The sequence below is a fragment of the Phocoena sinus genome, chromosome 10 (assembly GCF_008692025.1).
Source record: "Phocoena sinus isolate mPhoSin1 chromosome 10, mPhoSin1.pri, whole genome shotgun sequence".
Taxonomy (NCBI): Eukaryota; Metazoa; Chordata; class Mammalia; order Artiodactyla; family Phocoenidae; genus Phocoena; species Phocoena sinus.
In genome coordinates, this window is record NC_045772.1 from 85,351,238 (window position 1) to 85,367,246 (window position 16,009).

Below are 16,009 nucleotides of genomic sequence, written 5' to 3' on the forward strand. Positions count from 1 at the left end.
TTAATTTCATTTATTGCATTGTTCATCGTTGCTTGTTTCATCTTTAGTTCTTGTAGGTCCTTGTTAACTGTTTCTTGCATTTTGTCCATTCTACTTCCGAGATTTCGGATCATCCTTACTATCATTATTCTGAATTCTTTTTCAGGTAGATTGCCTATTTCCTCTTCATTTGTTAGGTCTGGTGGGTTTTTATCTTGCTCCTTCATCTGCTGTGTGTTTTTCTGTCTTCTCATTTTGCTTATCTTACTGTGTTTGGGGTCTCCTTTTTGCAGGCTGCACTTTCGTAGTTCCCGTTGTTTTTGATGTCTGTCTCCAGTGGCTAAGGTTGTTTCAGTGGGTTGTGTAGGCTTCCTGGTGGAGGGGACTAGTGCCTGTGTTGTGCTGGATGAGGCTGGATCTTGTCTCTCTAGTGGGCAGGTTCACGTCTGGTGGTGTGTTTTGGGGTGTCTGTGGCCTTATTATGATTTTAGGCAGCCTCTCTGCTAATGGGTGGGGTTGTGTTCCTGTTTTGCTAGTTGTTTGGCATAGGTTGTCCAGCACTGTGGCTTGCTGGTCGTTGAGTGAAGCTGGGTGCTGGTGTTAAGATGGAGGTCTCTGGGATATTTCCACCGTTTAATATTATGTGGAGCTGGGAGGTCTCTTGTTGACCAGTGTCCTGAAGTTGGCTCTCCTACCTCAGAGGCAGAGCCCTGACTCCTGGCTGGAGCACCAAGAGCCTTTCATCCACACAGCTCAGAATAAAAGGGAGAAAAAGTAGGGAGAATTAGTAGAAGTATGAGTAAAGAAAGAAGAAAAGGAGGAAAGGAAGGAAGAAAGAAGCAAAGAAGGAAAGAAAGGAGGGAGGGAGGGAGGGAGGGAGGAAGGAAGGAAGGAGGGAAAGAAGGAAAAAAGACAGAAAGAAAGATGATACAGTAAAAATAAAATAAAGTATAATATAGTTATTGAATTAAAAAATATTTAGAAAAAAAAAAAAAAAAAAAAGGGACGGAAAGAACCTTAGGACAAATGTTGGAAGCAAAGCTATACAGAAAAAATCTTACACAGAAGCATACACATACACCTTCACAAAAAGAGGTAAAGGGGGAAAAATCATAAATCCTGCTCCCTGAGACCACCTCCTCAATTTGGGGTGATTCGTTGTCTAAAGGAGGGAAGGAAGGAAGGAAAGAAAGAACGAAGGTAAAGTATAATAAAGTTATTACAATTAAACTTAATTATTAAGAAAAAGAATTTTTAAAAAAAAGTCATGGACGGATAGAGCCCTAGGACAAATGGTGGAAGCAAGAGTATACAGACAGGATCTCACACAGAAGCATACACGTACACATTCACAAAAAGAGGAAAAGGGAAAAAAATCATAGATCTCGCTCCTAAATTCCACCTCTTCAATTTGGGATCATTCCTTGTCTATTCAGGTATTCCACAGATGCAGGGTATATCAAGTTGATTGTGGAGCTTTAATCCGCTGCTTCTGTGGCTGCTGGGAGAGATTTCCCTTTCTCTTCTTTGTTCTCACAGCTCACAGGAGCTCAGCTTTGGATTTGGCCCTGCCTCTGCGTGTAGGTCGCTGGAGGGCGTCTGTTTTTTCGCTCAGACAGGACGGGGTTAAAGGAGCCGCTGATTCGGGGCCTCCGGCTCACTCAGGCCGGGGGTTGGGGGATGGGGGTAGGAGGGGCACTACGTGCGGGGCGGGCCTGCGGCTGCAGAGGCAGCGTGACGTTGCGGCAGAGGCCGGCGTGATGTTGCACCAGCCTGAGACCCGCCGTGCGTACTCCCGGGGAAGTTGTCCCTGGATCCCGGGAACCTGGCAGTGGCGGGCTGCACAGGCTCCGCGGAAGAGGGGTGTGGAGAGTGACCTGTGCTCGCACACAGGCCCCTTGGTGGCGGCAGCAGCAGCCTTAGCGTCTCCCGCCCGTCTCTGGGGTCCGCGGTTTTAGCCGCGGCTCGCGCCCGTCTCTGGGGTTCGCGCTTTCAGCCGCGGCTCGCGCCCGTCTCTGGGGCTCGCGCTTCCCGCCGCGGCTCGCGCCCGTCTCGGGGGCTTGCGCCCTCAGCCGCGGCTCGCGCCAGTCTCTGGGGTTCGCGCTTTTAGCCGCGGCTCGCGCCCGTCTCTGGAGTTCCTTTAAGCAGCGCTCTTAAACCCCTCTCCTCGCGCACCAGGAAACACAGAGGGAAGAAAAAGTCTCTTGCCTCTTCGGCCGGTGCAGGCTTTTCCCCGAACTCCCTCCCGGCCAGTCGTGGCGCACCAACCCCTTCAGGCTATGTTCAAGCCGCCAACCCCAGTCTTCTCCCTGAGCTCCGTCCAAAACCAAAACCCGAGCCTCAGCTCGCAGCCCCGCCCGCCCCGGTGGGTGAGCAGCAAGCCTCTCGGGTTGGTGAGTGCTGGTCGGCACCGATCGTCTGTGCAGGAATCTCCCCGCTTTGCCCTCCGCACCCGTCGCTATGGACTACTCCGCGGTCCCGAAACTCCCCCCTCTGCCTCCCGCAGTCTCCGCCCGCGGAGGGGCTTCCTAGTGTGTGGAAACTTTTCCTCCTTCACAGCTCCCTCCCACTGGTGCAGGTGCCGTCCTTATTCTTTTGTCTCTGTTTTTTCTTTTGCCCTACCCAGTTACGTGGGGAGTTTCTTGCCTTTTGGGAGGTCTGAGGTCTTCTGCCAGCCTTCAGTAGGAGTTCTGTAGGAGTTGTTCCACGTGTGGATGTATTTCTGGTGTATCCGTGGGGAGGAAGGCGATCTCCGCGTCTTACTCTTCCGCCATCTTCAAGGTCCCCCCTGCCCATTTTTTAATTGGTTTTTTTTTTTTTGACGTTGAGTTGTATGTGTTCTTTGTGTACTTTGGATATCAACCCCTTATTAAATATATTGTTTGAAAATATCTTCTACCATTCAATAGGCTCACTTTTTGTTTCACTGATAGTTTCCTTTGCTATGCAAAGCTTTTTTTTTTTTTAGTGTGCTGTAGTTCCATTTGCTTATTTTGGCTTTTGTTTCCCTTGTGTGAGGAAATACTGCTCAAGACTGGTATCAAAGTGTTTACTGCCTGTTTTCTTCTAGTTGTTTTTTGGTTTTGAGTCTTACATTTAAGTCTTTAATCCATTTGTACTTTATTTTTATATATGGTGTGAGAAAATAGTCCAGTTTGATTCTTTTACATGTAACTGTCCAGTTTTCCCAACACCATTTAATGAAGAAGCTGTCTTTTCCCCATTGTGTATTCTTGCCTCCTTTGTCATGACTAATTGATGATATAAGTGTAGGTTAATGTTTGAGCTCTCTACTCTGTTCCATAGATCTATGTGCCTGTTTTTGTGTCAGTGCAAAACAGTTTTGATTACTGCAGCTTTGTAGTATAGTTTGAAGTGAGGGAGTGTGATACCTCCAGCTTTGTTCTCTTTTCTCAAGATTGCATTGGCTGTTCAGGATCTTTTGTATTTCCATACAAATTTTAGAGGTATTTGTTCTAGTTCTGTGAAAAATGCCATTGGTGCTTTGATAGGGGTTACATTGAGTCTGTAGATTGCCTTGGGGTGTATGGTCATTTTAACATTATGAATTCTTCCAATCCATGAACATGGTATATCTCTTAATTTGTGTCATCTTCAACTTCTTTCATCAGAGTCTTATAATTTTCCAAGTACAGGTCGTTTATCTCCATAGCTAGATTTATTCTCAGGTATTTTATTCTTTTTGATACGATTGTAAATAGGATTTTTTTCTTAATTTCTCTTTCTGATAATTTATTGTTAGTTTTTAGAAACCCAACAGATTTTCGTATATTACTTTTGTATCCTGCAACTTTGCCGAATTCTTTGATGAGTTCTGTTAGTTTTTTGGTGATGTCTTTAGGATTTTTTATGTATAGTATCATGTCCTCTGCAAACAGTGACAGTTTTACTTCTTCCTTTTCAACTTGGATTCCTTTGATTTTCTTTTTTTCTTGTCTGATTGCTGTGGCTAGGACTTCCAATACTGTGTTGACTAAAGGTGGCAAGAGTGGACATTCTTGTCTTGTTCCTGATCTTAGGGGAAATGCTTTCAGCTGTCTACCATTGAGTGTGATGTTAACAGTGGTTTTGTCATATATGACCTTTATTATTTTGAGATATGTTCTTTCCATACCCACTTTGTGGAGAGTTTTTATCATAAATAAATGTTGAATTTTGTCAAAAGCATCTATTGAGATGATCATATGATTTTTATTCTTCAGTTTGTTAGTGTGGTGTATCACATTGATTGATTTGTAGATATTGAACCATCCTTGCATCCCTGGGATAAATCCCAACTGATACATTAAAAGGAGTATGATCCTTTTAATGTATTGTTGGATTCAGTTTGCTAATATTTTGTTGAAGATTTTTGTACCTACATTCATCAGTGATATTAAAAATCTGCAATTTCTTTATTTGTGATATTTTGGTTTCAGTATCAGGGTGATGCTGGCCTCATAGGATGAGTTTGAAAGTGTTCTTCTGTAATTTTTTTGGAACAGTTTAAGAAGAATAGGTGTTAACTCTTCTCTAAATGTTTGGTAGAATTCAACAAACAATCTGGTCCTGGACTTTTGTTTGTTGGGGTTTTAAAATTACTGATTCAGTTTCAGTACTGTTAATTGGTCTGTTCATATTTTTTATTTCTTCCAGGTTTAGTCTTGGGAGATTGTACATTTCTAGGCATTTTTCTATTTCTTCTAGGTTGTCCATTTTACTGGCCTATAATTGTTCATAGTAATCTCTTATGATCCTTTGTATTTCTGTGGTGTCAGTTGTAACTTCTTTTTCATTTCTAATTTTAATTGTTTGGTCCTTCTTTTTTTCTTGATGAGTCTGGCTAAATATTTATTAATTTTGTTTATCTTTCCAAGAGTCAGCTCTTAGTTTCATTGATCTTTTCTGTTGTTTTTATTTTTTAGTCCCCAGTTCATTTATTTCTGCTGTGATCTTTATGACTTATTTCCTTCCACTAACTTTGCATTTTGTTTATTCTTCTTTTTCTTGTTCCCTTAGGTGTAAGATTAAGTTGTTTATTTGAGGTTTTTCTCATTTCCTCACGTAGGCTTTATTGCTATAAACTTCCTCTTAAAACTGCTTCTTCTGTGTCCCATAGATTTTGAAAATCATTGTTTTTTTGTTTTCATTTGTCTCCAGGAACTTTTTTATTTCTTCTTTGATTTTTTCAGTGACCAATTGCTTGTTTAATAGTATATTGTTTAGCCTCCAACTGTTTGTGTTTTTTGCAGTGTTTTTCTTGTAGTTGATTTCTAGTTTCATAGTTGTTGGGAAAGATACATGATATAATCCCAATCTTCTTAAATTTACTAAGACTTGTTATGTGGCATAGCATGTGATCTATCCTGGAGAATGTTCCATTTTCACTTGAAAATGATGTTTATTCTGCTGCTTTTGGATGGAATGTTCTATGTATATCTGTTAAGTTCATCTGGTCTAATGTGTGGTTCAGCTGAATAGAGTTCCCATATTTAAAACATAATTTCTCTTAGTGCTATTCAGGAACACCATTAACCATGATTACATAAAGAAATCCCTGCTGCATCCCCCTTTACCGTGTAAACTTGTGCATTGGAGAAACAGCTCAATTGTAAATCAGTGTAACTCGTGATCTGAGTGGCAGATTTGGCATCTGCCACTTGGGCAGAAGTTTAAAACTCAGTATACTGAGTGTGGTGGTTTACATGGGTACTGGTGCTTCTGATCTAGACCTCATTTTCAAAACCTCATGTTCTCATGGATGACTGCCCACTTATTTCTCTGAGGGGATGCACTTGCCCCTTCCCTATGCTCCTACCCAAGCCTCCAAAAGTGAATTTGTTGCATTCCTCCAAACCCATGTTTTTAAGTTTCATACCACTAAAAATATATTATCCAAATTTGGTATATATCCATTTAGCTGTTTTGTCATGATCCTGGTAAGAGACCAAGAGAGAAATATCTTTATTCATAAAATTAAACATATACAACAGGAAAATTTTCTTTGTCTTTCAAATCCTTCCATTCTTCAAAAGAGAGAAAAAAAATCCAAAAAGAGTATGTATAATAGGTCTTTTCATACCTAAGTTTGATGTTAAATGATTAGAAAGGGAGTCAAAATTAGAGGGCTTAATCAAGTGAAGTTTCTCTGGATAAGAGAGAGAGGTGTTGGAGAAAAGGCTGGCTTTGGGGATGGTTAGAGGAAATGATAGAGTTGTATCCAAGGAAAAGACAGATATTCACTGGGAGACTTTAAGAAGTTTTTGTGGTGTGGTGACTCAACCCCCTCCATTACAATTTCAGGAAAATCCAAATGTCTTTGTGTGATTTTGGAGTTGGATTTATCCTTGAAGGTCTGTGGATGATGCCACAAGAAGTTTGATGGTGAGGGCAGATTCTACTCTTTTCACTGGAGTAAAAACCACATGTGCGCAGCCCTGCATGATCCTGTCCCTGCGACCCGCCTGCCCTGCACCATGCCACACTCTCCTTACTCTAGCTTCGCTGGTTTTCTCCATGTTCTTTGAACATACCAGGGTCACTCCTGCCTTAAGGCTTTTGTACTTGTTTGTTCTCCCTGAATGCTTTTCTCTGGGATAGCCTGGATATCTATATTGCTTACTTCCTTACGTCCTTCTGAGTAAACTCAAACGTCACCTACCCCGTGAGGACTTACCCAGCCTCCTGTTGAAAATTACACCCCCACCCCTTACTCACATACTTCATCTTTTGTCTGTCTTCTCCATTAGAATTTAAGAGGGCAAAGTATTGCAAGCTGTCCTTCTCCTGGCCCCCATTCTGTCCCTAGTGCCTGGAACAACACTGGGCACATAGAAAGTTCTCAATAAATATTTATTGAGTGAATCAAATAATGAGCGCTGTTCAAAGGAGCCTAGTCAGTTTCAGTTACCAAAAAAGCAAACCGGTGATTCTCAAAGGATAACACTAGAGCTTTTCTAGTTGTACAGACAGATAAGCATAAGGAGGAAGACTGCAGGCAAGTGCTTATTCAAATCCTTCCTGGAAAAATTTACGCTCTTCAATTGAAATAATCAAGTGTACTTGTTAAGTACACTACAAAACAAATATGCGTTAGGGAAAACCAGATCATCTTTGAAATACTTGTTTTCCAAAAGTTTCTCCTGTAAGTCTGCTCTGCCTGTGGTAGAGAAATGCAAATTACACGGGGCACAGATCGACCTCTCTTTGGAATACTTTTTCCTTATAATACAGTCATTTCAAATGTGAAGAATGAAATGCCACTAAATAAAAGATTACTTGCTGTCTTAAGTAGTATGCAAGAGTTGTTTTTCTCTGTTTCTGTAGTCCTGGCAAATGATCCAGAGATTAATCTTTGAAAAACCTTTTTTATTATGTCTGTAGAAAACATTATTTTAAGTGATAATCTCATGAAACTAATTCTCCTCCATACCATTCAAGGGAGTTTTACAGAGAAATAAGATGAATACCAATCTCTACCCTGTATCGAGTGTGTATTTTGAATCTCTTAGGTCAGGGATGTAAGCCATTGAGGGGACAATACTGTGGACAGAAGGTGTGGCCTTTGCCACAGAGATGGTGTTGTCACCACCTGCTCCCAAGTCTCCTACAGGCAGGACCCTGCTGTTCATTCACTTCAGAGCAGCTTCTGCTGGTGCTTGTTCTAGATCCTGGGCCCTCAGTCAACTGTGACTGCTGACTTTTATACTTGCTTCAAAGTGGGTAATTTAAGACAAAGATTCCTTTAAGTTAGGGTGAAAACCAACTTCAGGATGGTACAAACCCTACCTGCCATAATCTCTGTGAAATCTGCCGTTTCCATATTTAGAATAAGGAATTTTTCTGTAGGCCACCAGATTCTTCACTTAAAGAAGAGCCCTCTGTTTATCTTCTACTCTTAATGGAGTGAACATATAATTTATCATCCAAATAGGGACATGTTTGGGAATGGAAGGGGGGAGGTGACTATTAATAGTTGTATCTGGGCAACAGTCATAACCTAGGATGGTGGGAGGCAAGCAGAATCAAATGGTGCCTGAATATGAAGGAGAATGAAATGAATACTTATTGAAACCATACAATGTGCTAAGGACTTTATATATATTATCCTCTGATGTGGTATGTGGGCACGTTTTCAACAGTGAATCTGGAGTTACATTAACCAAGGAGTTGGCATATACTAGTCTAACAGGAATTTTAGGAACTTAACTCAGGACAGTTTACAACAAGAGCTATCGATTGAACTGTCTGGAGGAAACACATTAGATACACATTTTGGCCAAAAGTCAAATGTTAAAATCAGTACTTGACTGAAGTCAGGCATCACTAGACTAGAAAGAATTTTTTGGAGGCAAGATTCAATCTGAAAACTTGTCTAAAATTTTATAAGTTAAACTTTGAAAGTTTGGCACTGGTGGAGGAAACAGAATTTATCAGTGCCATCCGCTGATGGACCACTCCTGTGGTGCCTGTGCTGCGGGCCTGCGATCCGAAAGGGATGCTCGCTTTAATCACACTAATGTTTAGTGTACAGTGTAAGGAACTTGGGATTCGCCACTCAGCAAATCTTCAAAATCCTGGATCTGCTACTACTGAAAATGTTTACCCACCTATAACAGTTATTTTGACAAGAGTCTTTTGTCTTTTGGTCTCCATAGACTGCAAGTGTAAGGAATTTACTCCTTCAGTTTGAATTTTGATGAGTGAGGACAGAATGTGCGTTGAGGTTCTGTGACATGTTCTTCTTTTCTTCCAACTTGTAATTTGTTCATCCAGTTGATCAACATTTATTAAGCACCAGTTCAGTGTCTTAGCCACCATTTAAGGGGAGGGGGACAGAGCAGTGAACAGAAGACAAAAGTCTTTGCCCTCGTGGAGTTTAAATTCTGGGACTTGGGGAGACAGACAATAAAAGTATAGATAAAACATATAGCATATAAATAGCATAAGTGCTGTTAAGAAGACTAAAGCAGTTAAGGATATGAGGAACTTTCCATTATGACTGGGTCATGATGATTTTTCATGGTGTTGTTTATAGGGTTTTTTATTCTCATGAAATTTTTAGGGGCAGATTCGGTGTTTAACTATTAATCCCACATATGAAGAGTTCCCAACTAGGACTTTTTTTTTTCCCTGAGCAACTCATTGTCTAAATGGGATTAAATAACTGAAAATTAAATAAAGTTCTTAAGGGTTATGTGTTTAATGTTTTGAATGCTAGTATATCAACTAATTCTACGAAGATTAGAATTTTCATGTAATCTCAACTCTGTTATTCTTCCTTATATTATTGCTTAAAATTTTATATATATTTGTTGGTAAAAAAATGATGCAGTATTTTTCCTAAGGTTTTATGCTAAGCATACTTAATATTTCCTTTAACTGACAATTTATTCTCCTCTGTAGTTGAAGATCCTTCATAATTTTTATACATAAAATCAATAGCTTTCACAATAAGTTTATTATTGCAACATTTTCCTTTTGAAGTATTAAAGATACATTTATACTTCACCTGATGGATAGAAATTCAACATAGAGAGCATATAAGGAGATTTTTCACTCCATCTACTTCTAGGCTACTTATCAGAATTTTAAATTACACATTCAGTTGTAAACAGCAAACTTTAGTGACATTCCCTGTTTATGTTACTAACATCAACACCCTATTTAGATACGATGGTGAAGGAAATGATCACACAAGCGTTTGTCACATATGTGTACAAGGAGGCCAGAAATGGCATTGAACTGGATGTTTAGCTGAGTCTAAAGCTGGAGTGTGATAGCAGAGTTTGGCCAAATACTGAGACCAAAGTGAAACTCTCCTTCACCTCTGCTTTCTCAAATTCAGTTCTTCCTCAGAAGGGGCATGATAGTGTCAGTCATTGGAGTGACAGCCTCCCAACCTCCTTCATGTCTGGTGACCAAAGTGATGAACATGGCATCCAAGAGAGTTTCAGCAAGGTTCATGCTGATACTGGGCATTATTAACTGAGTGGTTGGGTTTTCACCCTTATTTGTCTGTTTAGTTTCACCGGAACCTCAGTCTTCTGGCACAATAAGCCAGTGAGGTCTTCTTGGCTTAGTTGATATGCATGGCTTTCACTGGGAGGGGATGAGAACTTGAGTGAGTTTTTAGCAAGTGGCTCCCAGGCTTCCTAAATACTTACCTTCATGATGCAATTAGAGCATCATTTAGCAGGAGCTCTGCTGAAGCTTGAATTCAAATAATAAAAAGCATTTACATTTTAACTCCAATACTCAACTCACACTTAACTGAAACATAATAACCTGCAGATTTAAACTTGAATATAGAAATGGGTTTACTTTTGCTTTTTTAACTCTGTGATTTTATTGCCTGCCACAAATAATGGGCAGCATTAATGCAAAGCATGAGAAAGGGGGTGGGAACCAAATTTTCTAAACATTCTAAAAGCTGGTATGTGTCTTCTCTCCAGGGTCACCTGCAAGTTGGATGGAGGTGAAATTCAATTTTATATCCCCCAAACCTAGCACAGCGTTAGGCAAGCACTCTGTAAAAACCATTGCTACTGCTACTACCATGATTACCACTTCTACTGCTGGGAGTGCTCTTTCCACTACTGCTTTTGCTTCTGTGGTTGTAGCCCGTACAGCTGGTGAGCTCGTGTGGGCCCTTCTCAGGCATGGGGGGTGAACACACTTCTATGTTGCGGTCGCTTTTCAGCCACCCTCCAGACATGCGCACGGCAGAAAGAAGATGGGAAGGCACTCTGGATGGAGGGAAAAGTCCAAAAGTTTATAAGAAAAGCACTCCCATATTGCAAATGGTGCTATGATTATTTTGAAATTGCTATAACTCTTAGATTTTTAAAAGTATTTGTACACATGGGACACTTTCTGTTTTCTGTCGAGTATTTGGTTTTCCCACTTAGGGTATGATTGCCCTGAGCATGATGTTGCTGAGGGAAAACATGTGAATTTGAGTCCATCTAACACACATTTAATCAATAATTAAGCAAACATTTATTAACCTCATGAACTTTTTCCCCCACATCTTTATTGCAGTATAATTGCTTTACAATGTTGTATTAGTTTCTCCTGTACAACAAAGTGAATCTGTATGTCCCCATATCCCCTTCCTCTTGAGCCTCCCTCCCCGCCCCACATCCCATCCCTCTAGGTCATCACAAAGCATCGAGTTGATCTCCCTGTGCTATGCGGCTGCTTCCCACTAGCTATCTATTTTACATTTGGTAGTGTATATATGTCAATGCTACTCTCTCACTTCGTCCCAGCTTCCCCTTCCCCCCACCCCGTCCTCAAGTCTGTTCTCTACGTCTGCATCTTTATTCCTGCCCTGCCACTAGATTCATCAGTACTGTTTTTTTTTTAGATTCCGTATATATGCGTTAGCATATGGTATTTGTTTTTCTCTTTCTGACTTACTTCACTCTGTATGACAGACTCTAGGTCCATCCACCTCACTACAAATAACTCAATTTCGTTCCTTTTTATGGCTGAGTAATAATACTCCATTGTATATATGTGCCACACCTTGTTTATCCATTCATCTGTTGATGGACATTTAGGTTGCTTCCATGTCCTGGCTATTGTAAATAATGCTGCAATGAACATTGTGGTACATGTATCTTTTTGAATTATGGTTTTCTCAGGGTATATGCCCAGTAGTGGGATTGCTGGATCATATGGTAATTCTATTTTTAGTTTTTTAAGGAACCTCCATATTGTTCTACATAGAGGCTGTAATCAGTTTACATTCCCACCAACAGTGCAGGAGCCTCATGAACTTGACTTGAACAGGTCTCTCGCTCTGAGCTTCAGTTCCATTGTCTGTAAGTTTAAGGTAATGTAATCAGCTCTATCTTAGTTTTTTGGGGGATGAATAGAGGAAGCCAGTGCAAAGTGATATGTAAGCTGCTAGCTTAATAAAGATTAAATGGGGTGTCATTATCTGGCTGGGACAAATTTTTCTTCTGAATTTCCTGTAGCACTTTGTGCTCAATAGCAAGTGTAGTTTGGTTTGGAGGTGAGAGCTGTGGTCTGGCTGGAAGTAAGTACCAGATATGAAGTAAAAAGACCTGGGAGCAAAATCATGCCCCACCACCTCACTAGTGATGTGCCCCAAGTTAAATTACTGAAATAAAGAATCCTAAAGCTATGTAGCTCCAAGGTCACTCACTGTGAGAATTAAGTGGGAAAAGATCTAGGAAGGCACCTGGTGTGTTGCAGGTGTTTGGCTGGTGTTTGGAAAGCATTCCTTCAGGAAAGAGAAAGGTAAGGGTGAGTCAAAATGGTCCTGAACAGGCAGCATGCGGAGAGGAAAAAGCATGTCCCGTGATGGCCCTAATACATTTCCTCAGGTGTGAATTAGGAATGATAATGATAATAATTCTCTTAATCATTTCTTAGGGTTACTGTAAGGACTAAAAGTGGTAAGATATTGCCAGAAATGGAATAGGGGCTCAAAAATTTACTCACCCCCAAAAGTTGAGAGTCATGCTTAAGATAATTATCCTCGTTTTTAAAGACGGTCTTAAGCCATGTCTAGTTCTATGTTGACTGACTATAGTACCTAGGATGGTTTTTTGAGATAATGTGGGCAATTCACTATAAAACTTTCCTGCCTCTGTTCAGGCTGCCTTTTGGGTAATGAAACACAATAAAAATTACCAAAGATGGAGGAGGCAAGGAAAGAGCAGCTGATGGAATAATGATGTAGAAGTAAGAGTGACGCACATTCTAGCAACTTTGAAAGATGAAGGCCATTTTCCCGAGCCCCTCTCCCCCGTCCTTTCTGCTGAAACTTTTGTGAAGGGGAAGCCAGCCAGAAAGCACCAGAGAAAGCACCAGGTGTTGGGAAGAGCTCCAGGCACTGACTCGATTTATTCATCTCTGCAATGAGGTCAGACTTGTACTACATGCTTCACCTGTGCATTCTCAGGGAATTCTCAAGAACAGTCTCTGAGGCCGTTTCTGAAGCCCAGTAACATTCCTGGGTTATGGAGTCAGTAAGTGGCAGAGCCAATATTTGAACCCAAGTACAGTTGCCCCCAAATCCTCATCCTCAGATTCTGCCTCTGAGGATTCAACCAATGGGTAGATGGAAAGTATTTGGAAAAATTAAAACTTCCAGAAAGTTCTAAAAAGCAAAACTTGAATTTGCCTCACGCTGGCCACTATTTACATGGCATTTACATTGTATTTATAGCTATTTACATAACACACTGCATTAGGTAGTGCACTAAAAAGTAATCTAGAGATGATTTAAGGTACACGGGAGAAATTGTGTAGGTTGTCTGCCAACACTGTGCCATTTTATATAAGGGACTTGAGCATCCATGGGGTTTGGTATGGGGGGGTTGTCCTGGAACCAACCTCGAGGAGACCAGGGATGACTGTACTCTAGTTCCTCATCCCGTCAGATCTAAGCTTGGGTACCACTCGTGGCCAAAGATATCTGAGCAAGCAGGTCTATTTAGGGGCACCATTCAGAAGTGGTTTATGTCAGCAATTTGGCTTATTGGTCCTTCTAGAAGTGGGACTGGGGAATGAGTTCTTTTACTCCTGAAGGCTCAGTGAGGAAATGGAATTGGTTTCTGACAGGCTTTGAATTCGAGGAGAATGTGAAGCTTAGCCTATAGAATAGTAACATGGCCACCATGTGAGGGGCAAGCAGAGGAGCGCCAGCGAGCCAGCCCAGGACAAGGGGAGGAGACCCAGGAGACCCTGGTGTTTCAGACACAAAGAGAGTGAGGAGACCTTCGCCAAGTCCCGGTGCTCAGCTGTGTCCCACACTTCTGAGAGATCAGACAAAACGAGAACCGAAAGGCCCGCAATTTACCAGTTGAAAGGCAGGTTGCTTCACCGGTGCCTGAAATCACATCCTTCATCTCATTCTGTTTCTATTTAAAAGGATTTCCCAGGGGTGGTTCTTTGATCATGCCCTCAGTTTGGGGGGACGTGCACCCTCTTTGGGGCTCCTCTGTGTATTCCCTACTCCGTACAGGTCACGTAAAGTCCGTGGTCCCCAAATGTAACCGTCTGATTGTTAAATCACCATGAAGATGCATTAGCCATCCAAGCCTTTTCTGCTCCTGGACGTTTAAATCCATCAATCTGTAATTATAATGATTATTTTTGCCTTTGGACATATTTCAACTGCATGTGAGAGCTGATGTTTTTCTTTCTTTTTGTTTAGTTATATCAGTTTCAGGAGTACAGCATTATAATTTAACATCTGCATGCACTACAAATTGATCACCACCATGTGTCTAGTTACCATCCATCAGCAGACAGTTGACCCCTTCACCCAATTTCTCCCACCCCCAACCTCCTTCCCTTCTGGTAACCACTCATCTGGTCTCTACAACTGTGAGTTTGTTTTGTTTTGTTTTGTTTTCTTAGATTCTGCATATGAGTGAAATCAGACAGTCTTTCTCATCTGATTTATGTCACTTAGCATAATACCTTCAAGGGTCAACCATGTTGTCAAAAATGGCAGGATTTCATTCTTTTTCATGCCTGAGTAGTATTCCGTGGTGTATATATACCACATCTTCTTTACCATTCATTCATAAATGGACACTTAGGTTGATTTTATATCTTGGCTAGTGTAAATACAGTTGATCTTTGAACAACATGGGCTTGAACTGCACAGGTTCACTTATACATGGACTTTTTCAATAAATACATACAGTACTGTACAATCTGAGGTTGGTTGAATCCATGGAGGCAGAACTTCAGATACAGAGGGTCAATTATGGGACTTGAGCATCTGTGGATTTTGGTATCTGAGGCAGGTCCTGGAACCAATTCCCTGCAGATACCCAGGGACAACTGTAATGCTGCCATGAACATGGGGGTGCATATACCTTTTCCAATGAGTGTTTTTGTGTTCTTGTGATAAATACCCAGAAGTGGAATAGCTGGGTCACATGGCGGTTCTAGTCTTAATTTTCTGGGGGCTCTCCATACTGTTTTCCATAGTGCCTGCACCAATTTACAGTCCTACCAGCTGATGTATTTTTTTTTAACTTTTTAAAAATTATGAAATATTCCAGTCATGCATTCTGATGGCTGAAATAATGAATTAATAGTAGTCTAATCACCCTGGAGACACAGATGCTTTTGTGAGCTGGCACTGAAGTAAGGCTGCACATCTCTGTGGGAATGACAAGTGAATGAGTCTGCTGCTCACTTAAACTGCTGTTCTTTTCTCTCTCTGTTTTCTCTCCTAGGAAACAGATGGAAGACTGCTGTGACCCCGCCCATCTCTTTGCTATGACTAAAATGAATTCCCCCATGGGGAAGAGCGTGTGGTACGATGGGGAGTTTTTATACTCATTCACCATTGACAATTCAACTTATTCTCTCTTCCCCCAGGTTAGTACAGAGTTTGTTGCCTTTCAATGTAGTCTCTTCTATGTCTTGATATCATAGGAAAGGGATACTTGATTTTGCCTAACTAATCAGATCTACTTGTTTTCATCTTCTTACTTTTCTGAATTAGAAATGCTTCCCTTTATACTGTCATTTTTTCGTGAAGAAATCAAATAATGTGATGCAGGGGCAGCAGTAGGATATTACAGAGTAACAGATTTCCTAGCCCTTCTGATTTGAGTCATATGAGACTGAAGAAAGCAAGCAGAGAAGGAAGCAAGATCAGGGAATTGTGGAATTCCAGTGCTTTGAGGTTGGCTCTGGTATGATCTTGAAGATTTGCAACACTGGAACGTTTTCTTGGGGCTGATACTCAGGGAGTGGGGACCATATGGTCAGAAGTTGCTTCTTAGAGCTTGTGAATCTTAACCCTGTGGTTAGATGACTGCTATAAAGTGTAGGAGTGGTGGAGATGGAGAGAAAGTATTTGACCACTTTTGAAGTGGTCTGAATCAAGCTTTGCTTCCTTAATGTTTTTCTTTGTGGTTTCCTAAGCATTGAAATCAGATGTTTTACTAAAATATATCTATGTAGCTAGTGGGGGGAAAAAGGAAGTCTTTATTTCTAGGGAGCCGTAGTCGGAGATGGGAAG

At 41.0% G+C, this 16,009-nt stretch overlaps 1 protein-coding gene across 3 annotated transcripts in view; it reads left to right on the forward strand.

Moving 5' to 3' along the window:
* Positions 1–16,009, forward strand: part of ST8SIA1 (ST8 alpha-N-acetyl-neuraminide alpha-2,8-sialyltransferase 1) — a 157,975-nt gene that overhangs the window by 47,016 nt on the left and 94,950 nt on the right. For all 3 annotated transcript variants that reach the window (XM_032645800.1, XM_032645801.1, XM_032645802.1), the window contains exon 2: positions 15,216–15,360. In XM_032645800.1, coding sequence (XP_032501691.1) covers positions 15,216–15,360 — 145 coding nt within the window. The remainder of the gene's footprint in view (positions 1–15,215; positions 15,361–16,009) is intronic.